This window comes from Nicotiana tomentosiformis, chromosome 6, assembly GCF_000390325.3.
Source record: "Nicotiana tomentosiformis chromosome 6, ASM39032v3, whole genome shotgun sequence".
In the NCBI taxonomy this organism is placed as follows: Eukaryota; Viridiplantae; Streptophyta; class Magnoliopsida; order Solanales; family Solanaceae; genus Nicotiana; species Nicotiana tomentosiformis.
Window position 1 is genome coordinate 126,506,011 of NC_090817.1, and position 25,380 is coordinate 126,531,390.

At 41.6% G+C, this 25,380-nt stretch overlaps 2 protein-coding genes across 2 annotated transcripts; both read left to right on the plus strand.

Annotated features, from left to right (window-relative positions):
• Positions 1 to 18,485: 18,485 nt before the first annotated feature.
• LOC138894730 (uncharacterized) lies at positions 18,486 to 20,681 on the plus strand. The gene is made up of 3 exons (XM_070179458.1): positions 18,486 to 19,043; positions 19,920 to 20,168; positions 20,262 to 20,681. Exons 1-3 carry the CDS (start codon positions 18,486 to 18,488, stop codon positions 20,679 to 20,681), a joined length of 1,227 nt encoding a protein of 408 aa, XP_070035559.1.
• A 1,904-nt stretch (positions 20,682 to 22,585) lies between these two features.
• On the plus strand, positions 22,586 to 24,874 carry LOC138894731 (uncharacterized). The gene is made up of 3 exons (XM_070179459.1): positions 22,586 to 22,769; positions 22,857 to 22,974; positions 24,742 to 24,874. The coding sequence occupies exons 1-3, from the start codon at positions 22,586 to 22,588 to the stop codon at positions 24,872 to 24,874; spliced, it is 435 nt and encodes a 144-aa protein (XP_070035560.1).
• Positions 24,875 to 25,380: the final 506 nt, after the last annotated feature.

Sequence of the window (25,380 nt, forward strand, 5' to 3'; positions counted from 1 at the left end):
ATATATATATATATATATATATATATATATATGTGTGTGTGTGTGTGTGTAAAATAAAGGCATTAACACAAAACAAAAAACTTGAAATATAAAGTCAGCCACATTGATAGGGTGTCGGAGGTTGATGTTGAGGCAATAAAATTGTTGCTGGCATATTGGCCTTGTAGGATCAATTTTTTTTTTCACACACTCAACTTTTGATTTTGCTACTCTCTACTTTAATTTTCTATTTAGTACTCCAATATTTTTCATACGCACAAAGCAACCAAGTAAAGAAAACTCAAGCAGCAGAAAATGAAAATTGAAGAGGAGAGTAAAAAATACCCAAAAAATAGTAACGGAGGAGGAGAACTTATTTCTTCATCAATAAAAATAAAACTGAAGTGTAACACAGAGTTGACGCTGAGTGAGTAAAAAAAAGAAGAAAAGATGCAATTTACTATAACACATTAAACAAATAGGGGTTACGGATTTCAAAAGTCACAACCCAAGATGCAATTTATAACAAATTAAATAATTGGAGGTTATGAAGTTGTAGCCATACAAAATTTATTGGATTTAAACTTAATAAAATAATTTGGACTATATATTAAATATGTTAGTCCAACTAAATATTATGGATTAATATAATTAGATTAATTATATAGGTCCAAATATATATATAAATGTGATGACCCAAGAGGTCATCTTATGCTTTAGAACTCGAATCTGCGCTCTTAAGCCTTAAAAATCTCATTTTTACCCTCCTCGATTTGTGTGCGCAGTCCGGGCAGGTTTCCGAAAAGCTTTTACGTTGAAAATTGATGAAAATAAGAATTTATGCCTTAAAAGTTGATTTTAGTTGTCTTCGGTCAATATTTTTGGTAAACGAGTCCGAATCCGTTTTTAACGGTCCCGGTGGGTTCGTATCGAATTATGGGACCTGGCGTATGCCCGAAATATAATTCGGAGGTCCCTAGCTCAAGTTATGAATTTTTGATGAAAATTAAAAGTCTGAAAATTAATTATTTTTAAGAATTGATTGATGTTTGACATTGTTAGTGTCGGGTCCGTATTCTGGTTTCGGAGCCCGGTACAGGTTCATTATGATATTTAAGACTTGTCTGTGAAATTTGGTGAGAAACGGAGTTGATTTGACGTAATTCGGACGCCCAGTTGAGAAAATAGAATTTTTAAAGTGTTCTTGAGAATTTCATTTGATTTGGTGCTAAATTCGTAGTTTTGGGTGTTATTTTGGCGATTTGATCACGCGAGCCAGTTCGTATGATATTTTTAGACTTGTGTGCATGTTTGGTTTGGAGCCCCAAGGGCTCGGGTGAGTTTCAGATAGGCCACGAGATGTTTTGGACTTTGGAAATCTGGTATTTTGCTGTAGCAGGTGTTCTGGCATGTCCTTCTTCGCGTTCGCAAAAGTACTCTCGCGAACGCGAAGAGTAAACTGGGCAGCGGAAGATTTCTTCTTCGCGAACGCGAAGGCTTGGTCGCAAACGCGAAGCGATGGGGGCGTTACCCTTCGCGAACGCGACAAGCCCATCGTAAACGCGTAGTGTTAGGCATTAGGGAGGGGGAGTCAGCCGTTCTTTCATCGCGAACGCGAGCAATGCCTCGCGAACGCGAAGGTCAGGGGGGAGTAACCATCGCGAACACGAGTTAGGTCTCACGAACGTGTAGGCTTGGCAGCCAGTACCCATCGCGAACGCGACAGTGCTCTCGCGAACGCGATGAACACTGTCGCCTAGCACTTAACAGAATTCAAAAATGGAATTTTAGCCAAAAATTTATTTTCTCAAAAATCAAATGGTGAGAGGCGATTTTTCAAGAGCCATTTCTTCCCCAAATTGTTGGTAAGTGATTCTAAACCATTTTCTTTCAATTACCCATTACATTTCTTGAATTTTCAACCAAAAATCTAAAGTTTTCATGGTAGAATTAGGGTTTAGGGTAAAAACTAGGGATTTCAGAAATTTGAGGATTTAGACCCCAATTTGAGGCCGGATTCCAAAACTAATTACATATTCGGGCTCGGGGGTGAATGGGTAAAATGATTTTGGTCCGAACCTCAGGTTTTGACCAAGCGGGCCAGGGGTCGATTTTTCGACTTTTTAGAGAAAAATTTAGAAAATTTAAATTTATGAAATATAATTGATTCCTTTAGCAATATTTGATATTATTGAGTCATTTTTGAATAGATACGAGTGGTTTGGAGGTGAATTCCAAAGAAAAAGCTGTGATTGAGAATTAAGTGGCCTTCGGAGCAAGGTAAGTATCGTGTCTAACTTTGGCTTGAGGGAATAGGTATTGTGTGAGTATTTGCTACGTGTTTTGTTGTTGAATACAATGTATAGTTGAGGTAACGAGCATCTATGCATTGTAATCGAGTCATAGCATGCGAGTGAAATTTTATTCTTGCAAATTTATAGTCTTAAATCTTATTATCCATGCTTATTGTTGTTGTTGAAATGTTGGGAGACTTGTATCCGGTTCCACCAAGGTTGATAAAATTGTGAATATTGATTCGAGGTTGAGATGTTAAATTGTGAAAGTAATCATTGATGAAATATTGATTTCTTTGTTAAACTTCTCTCTATCCGTTGTTATTGATTCTGTGAATTGTGAGAAAGAGTGTAAAGCACGAAGGGTGATGCTGTGCATGATTTATTTATATTGTGAGGAAAAGTGTAAAAGCACGAAGGGTGATGCCGTGCATGATTTATTTATATTGTGAGGAAGAGTGTAAAGCACGAAGGGTGATGTCGTGCATGAATTATTTATATTGTGAGGAAGAGAATAAAAGCACGAAGGGTGATGCCGTGTAGTCTTATTTATTATTTGGTAAGTTTGAGAATAAAAGCATGAAGGGTGATGCCGTGCAGTTTTCCTTGCAGTTTTAATTGCTCAATTCGTTTAAGGATTTTCGGTTTAATTCTGTCTTTTCATTATTCTCACTCTTTATGTTGTATTCCCCCACTGTATGTTCCCTTCCCATTATTTTCATGTCATTTCTTTATTTACTGTTGGTGCCACAAGCAGGATTATATTGTTCAGGTTATATGTGGGTGTCTTGTCCTAGCCTCGTCACTACTTCGCCGAGGTTAGGCTCGACACTTACCATTACATGTGGTGGGTTGTACTGATGCTGCACTCTGCACTTTTTGTATAGATTTTGATACCGGCTCAGGTTGATCGAGATTCTCTACTGGTCCGTTGTCCGGAGACTCAAGGTAGATTTGTCGGCATTCACAGACCTTGAAGTCCCCGTCAATCTTTTATGTCCTACTGTTTTCTTTCATTCAGACAATTATATTTCTTTCAGACTATTACTTATAGTAAATTCTAGAATACTCGTGAATTGTAACTTCAGATCCGAGTGGTAGTAATTAATACAGTTTTATGATATTCCAAACTTATTATATTTCATCTTAGTTAATTATTGTTATTTACTGAATGGAAATAAGGAATTGGTTTGACGATTTTTCTAACGTTGGCTTGCCTAGCAAGTGAAATGTTAGGCGCCATCACGGTCCCGTCGGTGGGAAATTTCGGGTCGTGACAGTTGGTATCAAAGCACTAGGTTGCCTAGGTCTCACGATTCACGAGCAAACTTAGTAGAGTCTGAAGGATCGGTACGGAGACGGGAAGTGAGATTTCTTTTCAGATGGCTGCTAATATCGCCAGACGAGTCGAACTGGTTCTTACTCAGGGAGGTCAGGGGTATGACAAGAGACCTCGTTATTCCGGTGAGTTCGGCGGTGCCTCACCTAGAGGCAGGAGTATTTTGGAAGAGGCCATCCTCCCAGGCCATTTCATTCAGCGCTCCAGGCATCCCACGGTGCCTCAGGTGGTCGTGGCCCTCATATGTATTATTTCGACCAGCGAGCCTACAGTGCACCACCAGCTCCTATTAGTGCACTTCCACTCCAGAGTTATCAGGGTGGTTATTCAGGTCGACAGGGCCAGCTTCAGGGTCAGCAGTCACAGCAACCGAAGTTATGTTATACTTGTGATGATCCGAGGCACATTGCTAGATTTTGCCCTCGAGCAACGGGCAGCTCACAGCATCAGAATTCGTGTGCCATGGTCCCGACACCAGTTACTGCACCACCTGCTCAGCCAACCAGAGGCAGGGGTCAGGCAGCCAGAGGTAGAGGCCAGACTGTTAGAGGTGGAGGTCATGCCGTTAGAGGTAGAGACCAGCCAGTTAGAGGCCGTCCCAGGGACGTAGTTCAGGGTGGTGGGGACCAGCCCCGGTGTTATGCTTTCCCAGCCAAGCCTGAGGCTGAGTCATCTGACGCTGTTATCACAGGTACTGTTCCAGTTTGCAGTAGAGATGCTTCAGTTCTATTTGATCCGGGATCTACTTACTCCTATGTGTCATCCTATTTTGCTTCATATTTGGTTGTGCCCCGTGATTCTTTGAGTGCTCCTGTGTATATGTCCACACTAGTGGGAGATGCTATTGTTGTAGATCGTGTTTATCGTTCATGTATGGTCACCCTTGGGAGTCTTGAGACTCGTGTAGATCTTCTACTTCTCCACATGGTTGATTTTGATGTCATACTGGGTATGGATTGGATGTCACCTTATCATGCTATACTAGATTGTCACGCCAAGACGGTAACCTTAGCCTTGTGGGGGTTGCCTCGATTAGAGTAGAGAGGGAATCTTAGCCATTCTACCAGCAGGGTTATCTCTTATGTGAAGGCTCGGCATATGGTCGAGAAGGGGTGTCTAGCTTATTTGGCTTATGTCCGCGATTCTAGTGCGAAGGTTCCTTCCATAGATTCGGTACTGGTTGTTCGTGAGTTTCCAGAGGTGTTTCATGCACACCTGTCGGGGATGCCACCCGACGGAGATATTGATTTCTGCATTGATTTGGCTCCGGGCACTCAGCATATTTCCATTCCGCCATATCGCATGGCCCCGCCAGAGTTGAAAGAATTGAAGGAGCAGTTGCAAGATTTGCTTGATAAAGGCTTCATTAGACCTAGTGTCTCGCCCTGGGGTGCACCTGTGTTGCTTGTGAAGAAGAAAGATAGATCGATGAGGATGTGTATAGATTATCGGCAATTGAACAAAGTCACCATCAAGAACAAGTATCCATTGCCGAGGATTGATGATTTATTTGATCAGCTTCAGAGTGCCATGGTGTTTTCAAATATTGATTTGAGATCTGCCTACCATCAGTTGAGGATTAGGGCATCCGATGTTCCTAAGACAGCTTTTCGGACTCGGTATGGGCATTATGAGTTTCTAGTGATGTCATTTGGGCTGACAAATGCCCCAGCAGCATTCATGGATTTGATGAACCGGGTGTTCAAACCCTACTTGGATTCCTTTGTGGTTGTGTTTATTGATGATATCTTGATCTACTCCCACAGTCGAGAGGAGCATGAGCAGCACCTTCGGATCGTTCTTCAGACTCTGAAAGACAGCCAGTTATATGCTAAGTTCTCAAAATGCGAGTTTTGGTTGAGTTCAGTTGCTTTCTTGAGTCACGTTGTATCAGCAGAGGGTATTCAAGTGGATCCTAAGAAGATTGAGGCAGTCCAGAACTGGCCTAGACCCACATCAGCTACAGAGATCCGTAGTTTCCTAGGTCTAGTGGGCTATTACTGTCGATTTGTGGAGGGGTTTTCATCCATAGCAGCCCCGTTGACCAGATTGACCCAGAAGGGTGCCCCGTTCAGGTGGCCAGACGAGTGTGAAGCGAGCTTTCAGAAGCACAGGATAGCTTTGACTACGGCACGGGTATTGGTATTACCCACAGGTTCAGGATCTTATACAGTATATTGTGACACATCTCGTATTAGTCTGGGTGCGGTATTGATGCAGGGTGGCAAGGTTATTTCATATGCTTCACGGCAGCTGAAGGTTCACGAGAAGAATTAATCGGTTCATGATCTAGAGCTGACAGCCATTGTTCACGCGCTGAAGATTTGGAGGCACTACCTTTACGGCGTGCCATGTGAGGTATTCACTGATCATCAGAGCTTGCAGCATTTATTCAAGTAGAAGGAACTCAATTTGAGGCAGAGGAGGTAGCTGGAGCTATTGAAAGACTATGATATCACCATATTGTATCATCCCGGGAAGGCCAACATGGTGGCCGGCGCTTTGAGTAGAAAGTCAGTCAGCATGGGTAGCCTTGCATATATTCCAGTTGGTGAGAGACCGCTTGCATTGGATGTTCATGCCTTGGCCAACCAGTTCGTGAGGTTAGATGTTTCTGAGCCCAGCCATATTCTAGCTTGTACAGTTGCTCGGTCTTCTTTGTTTGAGCGCATCAGAGATCGGCAGGATGACGATCCTCATTTACTTATCCTTAGAGACACAGTGCGGCACGGTGGTGCCAAGCAGGTTACTGTTGGAGATGACGGAGTTTTGAGGATGCAGGGTCATATTTGTGTGCCTAATGTGGATGGACTTCGTGAGTTGATCCTTGAGGAGTCCCACAGTTCCCGGTATTCTATTCATCCGGGCGCCGCCAAGATATATCAGGACTTGAGGCAGCATTATTTGTGGAGGCCGATGAAGAAGGACATAGTTGCCTATGTAGCTCGGTGCCTAAATTGCCAGCAGGTAAAATGTGAGCATCAGAGACCTGGTGGTTTACTTCAGAGGTTAGATATTCCTGAGTGGAAGTGGGAGCGTATCACTATGGATTTTGTTGTTGGACTCCCACAGACTCAGAGGAAGTTCGATGCAGTTTGGGTTATTGTAGACAGGCTGACTAAGTCAGCGCATTTCATTCCTGTGGCAATTACCTATTCCTCGGAGCGGTTGGCAGAGATTTACATTCGTGAGATTGTCCGTCTTCACGGTGTGCCCGTGTCTATCATTTTTGATCGAGGTACGCAGTTTACCTTGCACTTTTGGAGGGCAGTACAGTGTGAGTTGGGTACGCGGGTTGAGTTAAACACAGCATTCCATCCTCAGACGAATGGGCAGTCCGAGCGTACTATTCAGATTTTGGAGGATATGCTCCGCGCTTGTGTTATAGACTTCGGAGGATCGTGGGATCAGTTCTTGCCCCTTGCAGAGTTCGCCTACAACAACAGCTACCAGTCGAGCATTCAGATGGCTCCCTATGAGGCGTTATATGGCAGGTGGTGTCGGTCGCCAGTTGGGTGGTTCGAGCCCGGAGAGGCTCGGTTGTTAGGCACAGACTTAGTACAGGATGCCTTGGATAAGGTCAAGATTATTCAAGATCGACTTCGCACATCTCAGTCCAGGCAGAAGAGTTATGCCGACCGTAGAGTTCGTGATGTTGCATTCATGGTCGGATAAGAGAGTGTTACTTCGGGTATCACCCATGAAGGGTGTAATGAGGTTCGTAAAGAAGGGCAAGTTGAGCCCTAGGTATATCGGACCTTTTGAGATTCTGGAGAGAGTGGGAGAGATGGCTTACAGGCTTGCATTCTACCTAACTTAGCAGCTGTTCATCTGGTATTCCATGTGTCTATGCTTCGAAAGTATCACGGCGATCCATCCCATGTGTTAGATTTCAGCTCTGTCCAGTTGGACAAGGATTTGACTAACGAGGAGGAGCCAGTGTCAATTCTAGCCCGGGAAGTTCACCATTTGAGATCAAAGAGCTACCCTTCAGTTCGAGTGCAGTGGAGAGGTCAGCCTATTGTGGCAACTACTTGGGCGTCCGAGTCCGATATGCGGAGTAGATATCCCCACCTTTTCACCAGCCCAGGTACTTTTCTATGTCCGTTCGAGGACGAACGGTTATTTTAGAGGTGGAGAATGTGATGACCCAAAAGGTCATCTTATGCTTTAGAACTCGAATTTGTACTCTTAAGCCTTAAAATTTTCATTTTTATCCTCCTCGATTTGCGTGCGCAGTCCGGACAGGTTTTCGGAAAGCTTTTACGTTGAAAATTGATGAAACTAAGAATTTATGCCTTAAAAGTTGGTTTTAGTTGACTTCGGTCAACATTTTTGGTAAACGATCCCAGTGGATCCGTGTTTTTACGGTCCCGGTAGATCCATATCGAATTATGAGACCTGGACGTATGCCCGGAATCGAATTCGGAGGTCCCTAACTCAAGTTATGAATTTTTGATAAAAATTAAAAGTCTAAAAATTAATTATTTTTAAGAATTGATTGATATTTGGCATTGTTAGTGCCGGGTCCGTATTCTGGTTTCGGAGCCCGGTACAGGTTCATTATGATATTTAAGACTGGTCTGTGAAATTTGGTGAGAAACGGAGTTGATTTGACATGATTCGGACGTCCAGTTGAAAAAATAGAAATATTAAAGTGTTCTTGAGAATTTCATTTGATTTGGTGCTAAATTCGTAGTTCTAGGTGTTATTTTAGCTATTTGATCATGCGAGCCAGTTCGTATGAAGTCTTTAGACTTGTGTACATGTTTGGTTTGGAGCCCCGAGGGCTCGGGTGAGTTTCGGATAGGCCACGGGATGTTTTGGACTTTGGAAATCTGGTATTTTGCTGCAGCAGGTGTTCTGGCATGTCCTTCTTCGCGTTCGCGAAGGTACTCTCGCGAACGCGAAGAGTAACTGGGCAGCGGAAGATTTCTTCTTCACGAATGCGAAGGCTTAATCGCGAACGCGAAGCGATGAGGGCATTACCCTTCGCGAATGCGACAAGCCCATCGTGAACGCGTAGTGTTAGGCATTAGGGAGGGGGAGTCAGCCGTTCCTTCATCGCGAACGCGAGCAATTCCTCGCGAACGCGAAGGCAATGGGAGAGTAACCATCGCGAACGTGAGCTGGGTCTTGCGAACGCATAGGCTTGGCAGCTAGTACCCATCGCGAACGCGACAGTGCTCTCACGAACGCGATGAATACTATCGCCCAACACTTAACAGAATCCAAAAACGAGATTTTAGCCAAAAATTCATTTTCTCAAAAACCAAACGGTGAGAGGTGCTTTTTCAAGAGCCATTTTTTCCCCAAATTGTTGGTAAGTGATTCTAAACCATTGTCTTTCAATTACCCATTACATTTTTTGAATTTTCAACCAAAAATCTAGATTTTTCATAGTAGAATTAGGGGTTAGGGTAGAAACTAGGGATTTCGGAAATTTGAGGATTTAGACCCCAATTTGAGGTCGGATTTCAAAACTAATTACATATTCGGGCTTGGGGATGAATAGGTAAAAGGATTTTTGTCCGAACCTCGGGTTTGGACCAAGCGGGCCCGGGGTCAATTTTTCGACTTTTTGGAGGAAAAGTTGGGAAATTTAAATTTATGAAATATAATTGATTCCTTTAGCAATATTTGATATTATTGAGTCATTTTTGAATAGATACGAGTGGTTTGGAGGTGAATTCCAAAGACAAAGTTGTGATTGAGAATTAAGTGGCCTTCGGAGCAAGGTAAGTATCGTGTCTAACTTTGGCTTGAGGGAATAGGTATTGTGTGAGTATTTGCTACGTGTTTTGTTGTTGAATACAATGTATAGTTGAGTTGACGAGCATCTAGGCATTGTAGTCGAGTCATAGCATGCGACTGAAATTTTATTCTTGCAAATTTGTAGTCTTAAATCTTGTTATCCATGCTTATTGTTGTTGTGAAATGTTGGGAGACTTGTTTCCGGTTCCACCAAGGTTGATAAAATTGTAAATATTGATTCAAGGTTGAGATGTTAAATTGTGAAAGTAATCATTGATGAAATATTGATTTCTTTGTGAAACTTCTCTCTATCCATTTTTATTGATTCTGTGAATTGTGAGGAGGAGTGTAAAGCATGAAGGGTGATGCCGCACATGATTTATTTATATTGTGAGGAAGAGTATAAAGCACGAAGGGTGATGCCGTGCATGATTTATTTATATTGTGAGGAAGAGTGTAAAGCACGAAGGGTGATTTATTTATATTGTGAGGAAGAGTGTAAAGCACGAAGGGTGATGTCGTGCATGGATTATTTATATTGTGAGGAAAAGAGTAAAAGCATGAAGGGTGATGCCGTGCAGTCTTATTTATTATTTGGTGAGGTTGAGAGTAAAAGCACGAAGGGTGATGCTGTGCAGTTTTTCTTGCTGTGTTAATTGCTCAATTCGTTTAAGGATTTCCGGTTTAATTCTGTCTTTTCATTATTCTCACTCTTTATGTTGTATTCCCCCACTGTATGTTCCCTTCCCATTATTTTCATGTCATTTCTTTATTTACTGTTGGTGCCACAAGCAGGATTATATTGTTCAGGTTATATGTGGGTGTCTTGTCCTAGCCTCGTCACTACTTCGCCGAGGTTAGGCTCGACACTTACCATTACATGTGGTGGGTTGTACTGATGCTGCACTCTGCACTTTTTGTATAGATTTTGATACCGGCTCAGGTTGATCGAGATTCTCTACTGGTCCGTTGTCCGGAGACTCAAGGTAGATTTGTCGGCATTCACAGACCTTGAAGTCCCCGTCAATCTTTTATGTCCTACTGTTTTCTTTCATTCAGACAATTGTATTTCTTTCAGACTATTACTTATAGTAAATTCTAGAATACTCGTGAATTGTAACTTCAGATCCGAGTGGTAGTAATTAATACAGTTTTATGATATTCCAAACTTATTATATTTCATCTTAGTTAATTATTGTTATTTACTGAATGGAAATAAGGAATTGGTTTGACGATTTTTCTAACGTTGGCTTGCCTAACAAGTGAAATGTTAGGCGCCATCACGGTCCCGTCGGTGGGAAATTTCGGGTCGTGACAATAAACTAAATAAATAAATCTTAATCCATTGGGCTAATCTATTTAGTTGGGATACAAATGATGAGTCCACTTCATTAGGCCCAATATGCCATATTCTTAGGGGCCCAGTTTGGTGCCACGTGTCAAATGACGTGGAACGCCAAGTCAAACGGAAGAGCCAATGGGATTATACCACGTGTCAAAATTACAAGGCATGCCAAGTGAGATTAAAAGGCCAATGAAACTGTGCCACGTGTGTAAGTGACATGTTCTGGCCAATCAAACGCGGCCTTGTCACACTTCAATTTTATTGGTCGGAATGAGTTTGTTCTTATCATAACTCTTTCTTCCCACAACTATAAATAAGGGTCTTCATATCCCAAAAAAAATACACCGAAAGTTATGACAAGAATCAAGAAAGAGCTCGTGGATCAAACACTACAAATTCCTCCACAAGTTTCAAGTTCAAGCAATCAAGTTCAAGTTCAAGCTCAAGAACAAAGAACAAATCAAGTTCAAGCTCAAGAACAAAGAACAAAGAACAAATCAAGTTCAAGCTCAAGAACGAAGAACAAATCAAGTTCAAGCTCAAGAACGAAGAACAAGTCAAGATTCAAGGAGTACGAGTTCAAATTAAAGTTCGTGCTAGTTGAATTCAAGATCATCGTTGGTGGAAACAAATATAGATTCAAGATCAAGCTCAAAGGCCCTTGAATTTATTTACTATTGGAAAAAAGAATCAGAAGATTCATAGAGATTGTATGTAATGATTCGACCGGTCGTTTTGAGCTCTAGTGCGTCGTTCAGCAGTTTGAGGCCATGAGAAACTTTACTTCAGGTATTATGACCGGTATGCATGGTCGGAAGTGAAATTTTGGAAGTTCAGAGTTGATTTGAAAAGAAAATTCTCATTTCGGAAGCTTTAAGTTGGAAGAAATGACTAAGTTTGGATTTTTGAGTAAACGATCTCGGAATCGGGATTTGAAGATTCTAACAGGTTCGTATGATGATTTTGGACTTGGGCGTATGTCCGAATTGAGTTTTGGATGATCCGGGAGCGTTTCGGCACCTATTGCGGAAGTTGGCATTTTCAAAGAATTTCATAAATTTGAGTTGAGGTGAAATTCAATATTATCGATGTCCGTTTGGGATTTCGAGCCTAGGAATAGCTCCGTATGGTGATTCTGGTATTGGGAGCCTGTCCGGAAGTGGATTCGGAGGTCCGTAGGTCATTTTGGAGTCATTTGGCCAAAGCTAGAAATTTGAAGGTTTTTGAGAAGTTTGACCGGAAGTGGACTTTTTGATATCGGAGTCGGAATCTAATTTCGGATGTTGGAGTATGTCCGTAATGTTAAATGTGACTTGTGTGCAAAATTTGAGGACAATCGGACGTGATTTGATAGGTTTCGGTATCGGTTGTAGAAGTTAAAGTTTCAAAGTTCATTAAGTTTGAATCGGGATGCGATTCATGATTTTGATGCTGCTTGATGTGATTTAAAGGCTCGAGCAAGTTCGTAATGTGTTATGGGACTGGTCGGTATGATTGGTTGGGGTCCCAAGGGCCTTGGGTGGATTTCGGATGGGTTAACGAATTGGAATTTGGACTTGGTTAATGGTTGAAGCATCAGATCTGTTGGTGTCTGGTTTCCTTCTACGCGTTCGCGAAGGTATTCCCGCGTTCGCGTAGAGGAAGTTGAGGGCTACTAGAATTTACCCTTCGCGTCCGTGAAGGGTTACTGGTGAGGCGAGTGTGGTTGTTCTTTGCGTTCGCGTAAAATGGATCGCGTTCGCGATGGTTTGGCCTGGTGTGCTTCGCATTCGCGGGAGGAACCTCTCGTTCACGTAAGAGAAATTTTAGGGTAGTGGCTTGTGTGCTTCACGAACGCGAGGAAGGTTCCGCGTTCGCGAAGAAGAAGGGCAGCACCTGGGCAGATTGCTTTAAAACAGGGGTTGAGCTCATTTCACCCATTTTTCACACAGCTTGGGGCAATTGTTTGAGCTTTTGAAGAGGGGATTTCATCATAAAGCATGAGGTAAGTGATTTCTACTAGTTTTGAGTTACATACATGGTTTATATATGGATTTAGATATGGAAATTTGTAGAAATTGTGGGGTTTTGGTAGGAAACCTAGAAATTGGTATTCTTGGATTTTAACCACGAAAATTGTTATGGAATTGGATGGAAATTATATATATGAGTTCGTGGCTATGGGTAAACTTTATCTTCGAAAAATTTCGGAATCTGGTCCCGAGGGTGATTTTTTATCGACTTTTCGATCGGGGGTTAGAAATTATTATAAATTGGATTATATTGAGAATTTCAGTGTATATTAATGGGTTTGCATAATTATTGACTAGTTTTGGAGTGTTGGGCATCGATTTGAGTTGATTGAATGGCTTGGGATCCGGTTATGAACTTCAGAGCGAGGTAGGTCTCCTTTCTAACTCTGTAAGAGGGAATTAACCCCATAGGTGAATTAAACAAAGGTTTGTATCTAATTGTGGGGGCTACGTACGTATGAGGTGACGAGAGTCCGTACATAGCTACTATTATGCTATTGTCCGGGTAGTTTAGGACCCATATCATGCTATACTTGGAATGTTTGTGTCCTTACTTGCTAATATAATCACTTAGTCATGATAGAAATTGATAAAAGAATTGTGTAAAGTTAAATTCACTTACTTGAAGGTTTGTATAAGATACTTGACTGTAAATGAGAAACTTGTGTTTTCTTGAAAATAATTATTATTTGTGGATCGGGCCGAGTGCCTCGGTAGTAAATAGATGCATCTATGGTTCGCGCCATTCGACCCTCTGGCAGTGCACAGTTTAAATATTTATTGGATCGGGCCGTACGACCTCGGCATGATTTGCGCATGCTTGTATTGCTTGCCTTGAAATTTATAAATAACGATGTTGCCTCCCTGGTCTGAGATAAATTGATAAATTGATATGGCCTCATTGGCCGGAGATATAAATTGTTAAAAAGATGAAAATAAATTTGGAAATCCCCTATTAACAAGAGAACTATTTACTTGTCTCATGTTATTGTGTTTACCGCTGCTTCATAAAAATCCATAATTTATCATATCATTGGTATATTGATTATAGCCCATAGTAAGTGTCCGAGTCGACCCCTCGCCACTACTTCTTCGAGGTTAGGCGGGATACTTACTGGGTACGCGTTGATTTACATGCTCATACTACGCTTGTTGCACATTTGTACAGGTACATATATGACAAGTGAACTTGTGGGCGCATAGGCTCGGTCATTACGAGGACTTAGGTGAGCTGCAGCTTATGTACGACCCGCAATCAGCAGAGTCTCCTTCAGAGTATTGTATTGTCTTCCTGTCCAAAGTTGTATTCCGGACAGTTATTGTATTTTATTTTAAATTTCTAGAAAATGCCCATGCACTTGTGAAAGGAGGGAGTTACTTGATACGAAGAAGGATACAACATGACTTTGGATTGGAATGTATTGTCGCACCTTAGGTTGATGTCCATGATAAGTGAACGGACCTGTACAACTGGTGAATGAGCACGGGCTCATGATGGTTTATTGGCTTCACGGTAACTGTACTCGATGCAACGTTGTTGGAGGATATCGGTATGGAATTTCCACGGGTGGGTTATCTCCTGTGAGCATGTTAGCAGTCGCGTGGTGTTGATGAAGCTTCTACGAAGAATTCTACTGGCTACCCGGAATGAGATTGAATATGTAAATGTGGCTAGTGGTAAGTGTTCATTAAAGGTTAATGGAAGGATTTCGAGGAATTTGGAGGGTTGATTGTGCTAGATCATGTCGATGAAGGAAGAATCTTGGTGGGTTCCAGGTTTATACAATATTAGCTTCAAGCTAAGTGGGAGAGTCCCACTGCCTACAGTTGGATTGCATGGTCGTCTATTTATAAGATTTCTGGTTATCGGTATATTGATGGGTTATTACGACTAAGGAAAGAGAACATCAATGGTAATTTGAGTAAGCGATTTGAGGAATGCATGCTATAGTTGGCCTTATCGACTCATGCTCAGGCTTTGGGATGACTCAGGATTTATGCTTCATGTAGAGGCGAGTTCAAGGAAGATGATTCAGCCGGGTGCTTCTTTGAGAGGGCGTTCATGTGCTAGTAGAGCCTTGAAGTTGATTATATTCGGGACCAAGTCAGAGTGGGTGACTCTCAATAACGGTCCTAGTAAATTCAAAAGTTAAGGTGTGGTGTCTAAGGATTTCGAGTCTATGGTATGGTTGAATATCGAGCTTTTGCAGCAGATTATGATAAAGGAGCTTGGAGTGTTCTTTGTTACCTTTGGTCTACGGGGTATCATAAGAGGAAGGGAGTATGTAACTTTGGACTTATAGAAGAGTCATCAGAATGGGTATATCAGTTGAAGACGCGATTATGCACACATGGAGGATATGAAATGGTTCGTGGGTTTTGGGAACAATGTGGCCTCATGAAATGGGGTCACTCGGGATGAGTGCGGATTGAGTTCGTTATATTGATAAAGGAGTTGTTGTTATTTCTAAGGAAGATCTAGAGTAAGTTAGGAGAAGTCGGGTCTGGTTAGCAATGGTTGAATTGGCATAATGATGGCAATGATCAACTCCTTCAGTGTGTTGGGTTACTCATGTGATTGGTGACGGTACATGCGAGGTTTGACGGTTTCCGTAACTGATCTTATTTGGAGGCTTTCTAGTATTATGGCATATTATGTGCAGATGGATCCCGGAAGAGTTATGGTAGTTTAGACCACTACTCGAGGTTGGTATTTTCTGCGGATATGAGAATTCAGTCACGTGTTGTAATAGATCTCTTGAAACGAGTTAAGTAAAAGGTTTCTATATGATGAAGTGTTTACCCTATTAATAATTTGGAAGTTAAGATGAAATTTTTTCACTCTTGCGCATTGGCATGATTAAGTGTAGTGATCGGCATGGGATTCAGAAGTTGTGGATCAAGGTTGCAGTTTGGTGTCGACAAGAACGTCAAGAGCTCGGATGAGTAGGAAAGGATTCAGGTGGTTAGAGTAAGCTGGTATAGTCTTTAGAGTCACCTGAGATTGATGTCCTGTGTAAGAGGCTTTGAATAGTAATTTCGGATTTTTGATTTGCTTTACAGCAATTGTGCGGTCGGTGGTATGGATGTGCAGACTTGTTATCTGGTGTGGAAGGTCGTGGGAGCACGTCCCACGGGGAGATTGTATAAGTGTGACATGTAGTCACTTGATTGATTGAAGATTGGAACCAAGTATGAAGATTGCGGTACTATTGTTCATGTGAGAATTTATGCTTGGAGGGCGCTCGGTTCATTTGATTGTGGACTGTGAAGGTTTGTTCTGTATATGATGGTTTTTCTTGTGTGTTATGGGGAAAAAGGGTTATTATGAGCCCTTGAAGGATTATTAGACTAGTACGGTACGATCCGAATCGGCTTGAGGTCCGTGGATGGATCTAGATATGAATGTGGGCTCTATATCGCGCCGGATGTGTTCATTTTAGCATAGCGCTCCTTATGAAGGAGTATTCAGACGTTGGATGTCGTTTCATCGCCGGCTATTTCATATAATACTACATTGTGTCGTGCGAGTTTTGAAACGGCTTGGTAAGTTTTCTTATGTGTTGAGGTTCCGCATAAGGATGGTGTTATATGAGCAAGATGGCTCTCTAGATTCAAATCATATATCGCACCTTAGTTGTGCTTGAGTTTTGTAGCATATGGCGTTGTCGGTCCTCCCAGGGATGGTATGATGCACTTAGCGTGCTTATGTCCGATATTCAGATATTTTGTAGTAATGAGCATTCTAGCTCGGTAAGTATTTCCCTATAGATTCTTTTTGTGCAGATCGGGCGGCATGCTACCACGGGTATGTTGTTTGGATCGGGTTGCGCGTCGCAACAGTGGGATGTTGATTACAGACCCCTATATCTATTTTCGTGTGTTTGGTTTTCCATTTTCTGGGGAAGGTTCATAACACCTTTTCTGTTGTCTAATTAGTTGCGTGGGTTGAGTAATCCCTTCCAGGGTTCATTTTCCTTATGTATTACATTCGAGTGGGTAGCTTGTTGGCCCATTGTGGCATCACATATGACTTTTGATCGTGTCTGAGGTGGCTTGTTTCCTGAGCAGCTTATACTGGGTGAGACAAGATTTTTGGATCTGGGATCAGTGCGATCGGATTATATGAAGTATATTAAAGAGCAAATACCATTTACGGAAGCAATCACTGGCTTGACCAAGTACATGCAAAATCAAGATGCTAGAATTGACAAGCTAACAGATAAGGTAGGAATCTTGATGGAAGAAGAATCCACCCACGCACCTGGCAAGCTCCCAGAAGTTCCAGAGAGTGATTCTCCCCCAAGACAAGTAGCATCCGCGAAGGCTATCCCTGTCTCATCTGAAGGGATGATTCCAATCGATCAACTGAAGAGTTTATTGAAGGAACCATTAAGAACAAGTATGAAGTTGCTGTCAAGTCCTCCCTTACATGCGCAAAGCCGTACATTGCAAGGATCAATATGTTGAAGATGCCTGCTGGCTATCAACCTCCAAAGTTTCAACAGTTTGATGGTAAAGGCAATCCAAATCAACATGTGGTGCACTTCATTGAGACATACAACAACGCTGGGACTTATGAAGATTACCTTGTCAAACAGTTTGTACGCTCGCTAAAAGGAAATGCTTTTGATTGGTATACAGACCTCGAGGCGAGATCTATTGATAGTTGGGATCAACTAGAGTAGAAGTTCCTCAATCGCTTTTATAGCACAAGGCGCACTGTGAGCATGGTGGAACTCACAAATACTCGCCAATGGAAGGGTGAACCAGTCATTGACTTTATCAATCGTTGGAGGAATGCAAGCCTCAACTGTAAAGACAGGCTTAGTGAAGCTTCTGGCATAGAGATGTGCATCCAAGGCATGCATTGGGGATTATGCTACATCTTGCAAGGTATCAAGCCTAGCACATTTGAAAAACTTGCAACTCGTGCCCATGATATGGAATTGAGCATGACCTCTGCTGGAAATGAAAGGCTGCCCATCTATGAACCTTGCAAAGGGAACGACAAGCAAGAAGTCAGGAAGTGGGGCAAGTTCGTACCCAAGTCTGAAAGCAAAGAAGCTATGAATGTCAATACATCACCTGTAAAGTTCACGACGAAAGTGAGCAAGAAGCAGAGTATGAAATCCACTTCTTTTCATGATAAGCGAAGTGGAAAGTTGACTCTAAAAGAAATGCAAGAGAAAGAGTACCCATTTCTGGATTCTGATGTGCCAGCTATTTTTAAAGAACTCCTCGAGTTAAATCTCATTGAGCTTCTGGAGATGAAGTGACCAAATGAAGCTGGGAAAATAAATGACCCGAATTACTACAAATACCATCGACTTGTGAGCCACCCTTTGGAGAAGTGCTTTATCTTCAAGGACAAAGTTATGGACTTGGCTCGCAAAAAGAAGATCGTGCTTGAGGATGAGAAAGCAAGCGCAAACCAAGTCTCTATCACCTTTTGCTCATTCAGTCCGGGTTAATTTTGTGGTTTTAAAGAAAGTAAAGATGTAGAATTACTGGAGAACGACAAAGCTGAAGTCAATCAATCTGATGATGATGAAGGTTGGACGTTGGTGACTCGTCATAGGCACCACAAAAGGAGCCCACGAAAAGAATCAATAGAACAACCAAAAAAGAAAATAATAGTGAAAAGACACAGGAGATAGAATCCAGTTAAGCATTTGAAGAAAGAAAAAGTGGAGGTGCACCATCCTCAAAAGTCACGACATCCAGTGACCTTGGAGGATTTCTTGCCATGTTGGTTTCGCATGAAGATTTCCCGTGATAGTATTGAGGCCTCTTGTTGCAATGCTGATAAAGGGGAAGAAAAAAGTGATGACCTACCGTTGGCACCATCTCCAGAAAAGCTCATCGAGTCTATCCATCAAGAAGTTAACACGTGCGAGGAAAACGTTATGTTCACAAATGACGACCTTCTACTAGGTGACACTCTTTATAACCGCCCGTTGTACCTGGTTGGCTATATGCGTGATGAAAGGGTAAATCGAATTTTTGTTGATGGAGGATCCTCAGTGAACATCTTGCCAATTCGCACTGTGAAAGAACTTGGTATTCCCATGAACGAACTCTTGAAAAGTCATGTGATGATCCAAGGATTCAACCAAGGGGGGCAAAGAGCCATAGGTGCGATCATGTTGGGAATCACCATTGAAGATATGCAATCAAGTTCATGGATGCATGCGATCGATGCAAAGACTTCATACAACGTCTTGCTCAGAAGGCCTTGGTTAGATGAGAATAAAGTGGTTCCATCTACCTACCATCAATGTTTGAAGTACTACGAGGATGAAGTCGAGAAGAAGATAGTTGATGATGATGAGCCATTCACCGAGGCTGAGTCACACTTCGCCGATGCAAAGTTCTACTTGAAGAACCGCATTGTGAAGGAGCTAAAAGCTGATGAAGACATGAAAAGCAAGAATGGTGAGCCCACAACTAAAAGAGCTGAGGTGATTGCTGGTAGAGCCAAAGCTGTTACTGAGGAGGTACAACCCAACACGAATAAATCTCATAGAGGGGATATTGTGTCTTATGGCAAGAAAGTAAGTCCTGCACTCCAATATGTCCCTAAAAGAAAGAAAGATGAAGGCGAATCATCTAATCTCCAAACTAACATGCTAAAGGAGTTAACTCTTCCGGTAAAACGAATTGAGGCAGTAAAGTTGTCCTCAAAGCCACTTGCAGGGTTTGTAGCCCAAAATAGTTTGCAGAATGTGGCACTCCCTATAAAGCGAACATATGAAGGTTTTGATCCTAGTGCTTATAGGCTATTTGCAAAAGCTGGATATAATCCCAATGAGCAGTCAAAGTTAGGGAAGCTCCCATAAGAAGATGCGACGAGGCAACCACGTGAAGGTTTGGGATACAAGCAACTGTCACCAGTACGCATCTCCATAAGAAGGGCGAGCAGCAATCATATCATCGTAGAAGACAAATCTGCCACTTCTAACAGACCTTCTGTCTTTGATCGACTTGGAAAATCAACTGTGAGAACTTCTGTATTTGAGAGATTGGGTCCATTAAAGAAGGGGAATAAGTTCTAGAGAAATTATCGAAATACAAAAACAGCCGCTTTGCCCAAAATTCAGAAGATTTCTAAAGATTTTCAAAGTTTGGTTCCTTCTAGAATGAAGCGACAAACAAAAGTCATGGTTTCGTGTGATGAGGTACTGAAGGTGAAGCCATACACTGTGGTCTACACTAAAGAACGTGATGAAGACGAAGAAAGTGTGGGTTCTTCGTATCATGTTACTGCACAAGGCGAACATGGTGTTTTATCTCTAATGGAGGATGACGAGAAATTGGACAATGTTTCACCGTGTTATCATATATCCTTTAACGATGTGGATCCTCAAGAAGATGAAGATGCGAAAGATGCTCCACCCGAACTTGAAGAAGGGGTGAAGGCAACGATTTATGCCTTAAAAGAAGTTAACCTTGTCACTAATGAAAAACCAAGACCCACCTACCTAAGTGCTTTACTAGAAGTTGATGAATAAAGCACTTATATTGAGTTACTCAAGGAGTTTAGGGATGTCTTTGCTTGGAGTTACAAAGAAATACCTGGCTTGGACCCTAAAGTAGTAGTCCATCACATTGCCGTCAAGAATGGCGCTCGCCCTATTAAGCAAGCTCAAAGGCGCTTTAGGCCGGACTTGGTTCCCCTGATTGAAACTGAAGTTAACAAACTCATTGAAGCTGGATTTATTCGGGAAGTTAAATGCCTAACGTGGGTTTCAAGTATTGTCCATGTAAGGAAGAAGAACGGCCACATTCGAGTGTGCATCGACTTCAGGGATCTCAACAATGCGTGTCCCAAAGATGAATTCCCGCTTCCTATTCCAGAGCTGATGATCGATGCTACTACTGAGTATGAGGCAATGTCATTTATGGATAGTTCGTCAGGCTATAACCAAACTTGCATGGCACCAAAAGATAAATAGCTTACTGCATTCCGCACCCCAAGGGAATTTATTGCTACAGGGTAATGCCTTTTGGCTTGAAGAACGCTGGTGCTACTTATCAAAGGGCTATGTAGAATATTTTTGACGACCTTCTCCACAAAAATGTCGAATGCTATGTGGACAACTTAGTGGTAAAATCAAGAAAGAGGGGCGACCACTTGAAAGACTTGAGAATGGTGTTTGAGTTGCTCCGGAGGTACCAACTTAGGATGAATCCATTGAAATGCGCCTTTGGAGTTACTTCCGGAAAGTTCCTTGGTTTCATTGTCCGACATCGAGGGATAGAAATTGATCAAGCCAAAGTAGATGCAATCTTGAAAATGCCTGAACCTCGGGATATTCACGAATTGAAAAGTCTGCAAGGAAAGTTAGCGTACCTTAGGAGATTCATCTCAAACCTAGCTGGGAGGTTCCAACCATTCAGTCGCCTTATGAAGAAAGGTGTCCCTTTCAAATGGGACCAAGCGTGTAGCAATGCCTTTGAGAGCATTAAATCCTACTTGATGAAGCCTCCGATTTTAGCAGCTCTTATACTTGAAAAGTCATTGATACTATATATTTCAGAATAAGAAAGGTCTATTGGAGCGATGTTGGCCCAAGAAAATAGTGAGGGGAAAGAAAACTCTCTTTACTACTTGAGCAGGATAATGACAGCAAACGAGCTGAATTATTCGCCAATTGAAAAGTTGTGTTTGGCGCTAGTCTTCTCAATTCAAAAGTTGAAGCACTACTTTCAAGCTCATGTTGTTCGTCTTGTTTCTAAAGCAAATCCCATCAAGTTTGTGATGTCAAAACCTATTCTTAGTGATCGACTAGTGAGATGGTATCTCCAATTTCAACAATTCGTGTACATCCCTCAAAAAACTGTAAAAGGACAAGCGTTCTTGGCAGATCACCCTATACCTATAAAAGGACAAGTGTTAGTGGGAGCTAACTGACGAACTACCTGATGAGGATGCAATGGTTATTGAAGTTCAGCCTCCATGGAAGATGTACTTTGATGGTGATGCACATCGCGGAGGAGCTGGTGCTGGTGTAGTATTTATCACTTCTCAAGGTGAAGTTCTGCCCTACTCTTTTACGTTGACGCAACTCTGCTCTAACAACGTTGCTGAGTATCAAGCACTAATACTTGGGATCGAAATGGTTGTTGAAATGAAGCGGTTGCAATTGCAAGTCTTTGGTGACTCTCAGTTAGTGGTCAATCAGCTTCTAGGTAGTTACGATGTCAAGAAGCCTGATGAGGCTGAAGGTGAAGAAAATGAACTCAAGTATCTTGCTGATGTTTCTGAAGTTGAGACAGAAGAATGGCGACAACCTATTATCGACTACTTATGCTATGGATACTTCTAGAAAATCCGAGGAGAAGGACTAAAATCCGTCGTCGTACACCTCGCTTCCTTTACTACAAAGATACTCTATACAGAAGGTCATTCGAGGGAATACTCTTGCGATGCTTAGGGGAAGAAGAAGCACTCCAAGCTTTGCAAGAGGCACATTCTGGGGTATGTGGGTCACACCAGTCTGGACCAAACCTCCACTTCTATATAAAAAGGATGGGATATTATTAGCCAACAATGGTAAAAGATTGCTTGGACTACACTCGAAGATGTAAGGCTTGTCAATTCCATGCGAATTTTATTCATCAACCTCCTGAAGTGTTGTAACTGACTATGGCATCCTGGCCGTTTGAAGCTTGGGGATTGGATGTTGTTGGACCACAACCAAAGTCCTCTGGTGGGCACCTATACATCTTGGCTGCAACTGACTACTTCTCAAAATGGGCTGAAGTTGTTGCTCTTAAGGAGGTAAAGAAGGAAAATATTACAAGTTTCATCCGAGTAAACATAATCTATCACTTTGGCATTCCTCGTTACATAATAATGGATAATGGAAAGCCATTCGATAATAGGTTGATGAACAAGATTTGTGATCTCTTTGGCTTCAAGCAATGTAAATCTTTGATGTACAATGCTGCCGCCAATGGTCTAGCTGAGGCATTCAACAAAACTCTATGCAACTTGTTAAAGAAAGTCGTCTCCAAATCCAAACGAGATTGGAATGACCGTATGGAAGAAGCTCTATAGGAATATAGGACGACTCACTGCACACCAACACAAGCGACTCCTTATTCACTCATTTATGGAGTCGAAGTCGTCTTACCACTCGAGCGTCAAATACCTTCATTACGACTGGCTATTCAAGAAAGGATCACTGATGAAGAAAATGCTCGACTTCGATTAGCAGAGTTGGAGGCTCTTGATGAGAAGAGGTTGGAAGCTCAACAGAGTCTTGAATGTTATCAAGCTCGATTGTCTCACGCCTTCAATAAAAGAGTTCGCCCGAGATCCTTTCAAGTAGGGGATCAAGTTCTTGCCGTACGAAGACCCGTAATTATTTTCCATAAACCTGTAGGGAAGTTCACTTCAAAATGGGATGGGCCATATGTCGTACAAGAAGTTTACTCAAGTGGGGCTTACAAGCTGGTTGGTGCAGATGGCATGAGAATCGACCCTATCAATGGAAACTTTTCGAAGAAGTATTATCCTTGAAGTTGAAACGCTCCTTGACATGAGCATAAATTGTATCTTCCTACACTCCTGGCCCGCATGAGTCTTAAACTGTGTACGACCCACCACCAAAAAAAGGATTGCTAGGTTGAAAACCTCGAAAGAGTTTGCTTAGGCAAAAGTTAGGACATAAAAAAAAAGAGTCCGCTAGGTTGAAAACCTCGAAAGAGGCAGCCTAGGCAAAATTTAGGACGTAAAAAAAAAAAGTCCGCTACGTTGAAAACCTCAAAAGGGGCGGCCTAGGCAAAAGTTAGGACATAAACAAAATAAAAAAAAATGAGAAAAAAAAATATCACCCATTCTGGACTACAGTATGACTTGATCCTCTTCACCGAGGTACGTAGGCAGCTTAGAGTTTCATTCTGAGTTCAGTCGCATAAGTTCAAAAGATGCATAATGCCCTAGTCGTTGTCCAAATGAAGTATGATGGAAGTAATTCATTCAAACAATACTTGAAAATCAGGCTGAAATTTCATTCTTCTTTTGAACTTTGGATCTCATATGACTTAGAGGGGCAAGCCTTCGTGATAAACCAATGTCTTCAATGGGGCGATTATAGTCTTTTAGGAGGCTACCAAGTATTTGCACTGAAGTTCAGGGATTTACTATGTCTTCGTGTTCACCAAATCTTTAAGTCCTCCGGTCTTCAAGTTTGCTGCTCTTCAAGTTGAAATATTTAAACCCTCCAAGTCTCCAAGTCTTCAAATTGAAGTCTTCAAATCCGTCGATCTTAAAGTTGAAGTCTTCATGTTCGCCACTCTTCAAGTTGAAGTCTGCAAAGTCTGTCAAATCTTCAAAGTTTCCAAATATTCAAGTCAATGTCGTCAAGTCCACGAAGTCTTCGAAAGGAAACTATAACTTTCCAATCTTAAGGTGGACATATAAGTCCCTTTGCACCTTAAGTTTGCCTCTTCGTGGGTTTGTCCTTAAAAGGAAACTATAACTTTCCAATCTTAAGGTAGACATATAAGTCCCTTTTGCACCTTAAGTTGGCCTCTTCGTGGGTTTTTCCTTAAAAGGAAACTATAACTTTCCAATCTTAAGGTGGACATATAAGTCCATTTGCACCTTAAGTTGGCCTCTTCGTGAGTTTGTCCTTAAAAGAAAACTATATGAATCCTGATTGCGTCAAATCTGATTGCAACAATCGTAGTATTTTATTGTCTATAAATTTATTGTCTACAAATTCTGATTGCGTTAGGAAAATAATCGAAACTGAAAAATATTGCAACAATCGTAGAATTTTATTTCAAATATTTGAGTGTACAATCTCTATGAATCCTCCGATTCTTCTTTCCAATAGAAAATAAATTCAAGGGCCTTTGAGCTTGATCTTGAATCTATATTTGTTTCCACGAACGATGATCTTGAATTCAACTAGCACGAACTTTGATTTGAACTCGTACTCCTTGAATCTCAACTTGTTATTCGTTCTTGAGCTTGAACTTGATTTGTTCTCCGTTCTTGAGCTTGAAACTTGAACTTGATTTGTTCTTCGTTCTTGAGCTTGAACTTGAACTTGAACTTGATTGCTTGAACTTGAAACTTGTGGAGGAATTTGCAGTGTTTGATCCATTAGCTCTTTCTTGCTTCTTGTTATAACTTATGATATTTTTTTCTGGGTTATGAAGACCGCTATTTATAATTGTGGGAAGGAAGAGTTATGATAAGAACAAACTCTTTCCGACCAATCAAATTGAAGTGTGACAAGGCCACGTTTGATTGGTCAGAACATGTCACTTGCACACGTGACGCGGTTTCATTATCCTTTTAATGTGACTTGGCATGCATTATAATTTTGACACGTGTTATGATCCCATTGGCTCTTCCGTTTGACTTGGCGTGCCACGTCATTTGACACGTGGCACCAAACTAGGCCTCTAAGAATATGGCATATTAGGCCTAATGAAGTGGACTCATTATTTGTAGTCCAACTAAATGGATTAGCCCAATGGATTAAGACTTATTTATTTAGTCCATATATATTTGGACCTATATAATTAATCTAATTATATTAGTCCATAATATTTAGTTGGACTAACATATTTAAATATATAGTCCAAATCATTTTATTAAATTTAAATCCATTAAATTTTGTATGCCTACAG

What these genes read in the sequence shown, in the direction of transcription:
- LOC138894730 (XM_070179458.1), top strand. Translation starts at nt 18,486, where the DNA reads ATGAAGATTTCCCGTGATAGTATTGAGGCCTCTTGTTGCAATGCTGAT. An exon ending in ATGAAGTCGAGAAGAAGATA is followed by an intron (nt 19,044 to 19,919) that starts GTTGATGATGAT and finishes CTGAAGGTGAAG; the next exon opens with CCATACACTGTGGTCTACAC. An exon ending in CGATTTATGCCTTAAAAGAA is followed by an intron (nt 20,169 to 20,261) that starts GTTAACCTTGTC and finishes GAGTTACTCAAG; the next exon opens with GAGTTTAGGGATGTCTTTGC.
- LOC138894731 (XM_070179459.1), top strand. Translation starts at nt 22,586, where the DNA reads ATGGATAATGGAAAGCCATTCGATAATAGGTTGATGAACAAGATTTGT. An exon ending in CAAACGAGATTGGAATGACC is followed by an intron (nt 22,770 to 22,856) that starts GTATGGAAGAAG and finishes ATGGAGTCGAAG; the next exon opens with TCGTCTTACCACTCGAGCGT. An exon ending in GAGGCTCTTGATGAGAAGAG is followed by an intron (nt 22,975 to 24,741) that starts GTTGGAAGCTCA and finishes TCCGTTCTTGAG; the next exon opens with CTTGAAACTTGAACTTGATT.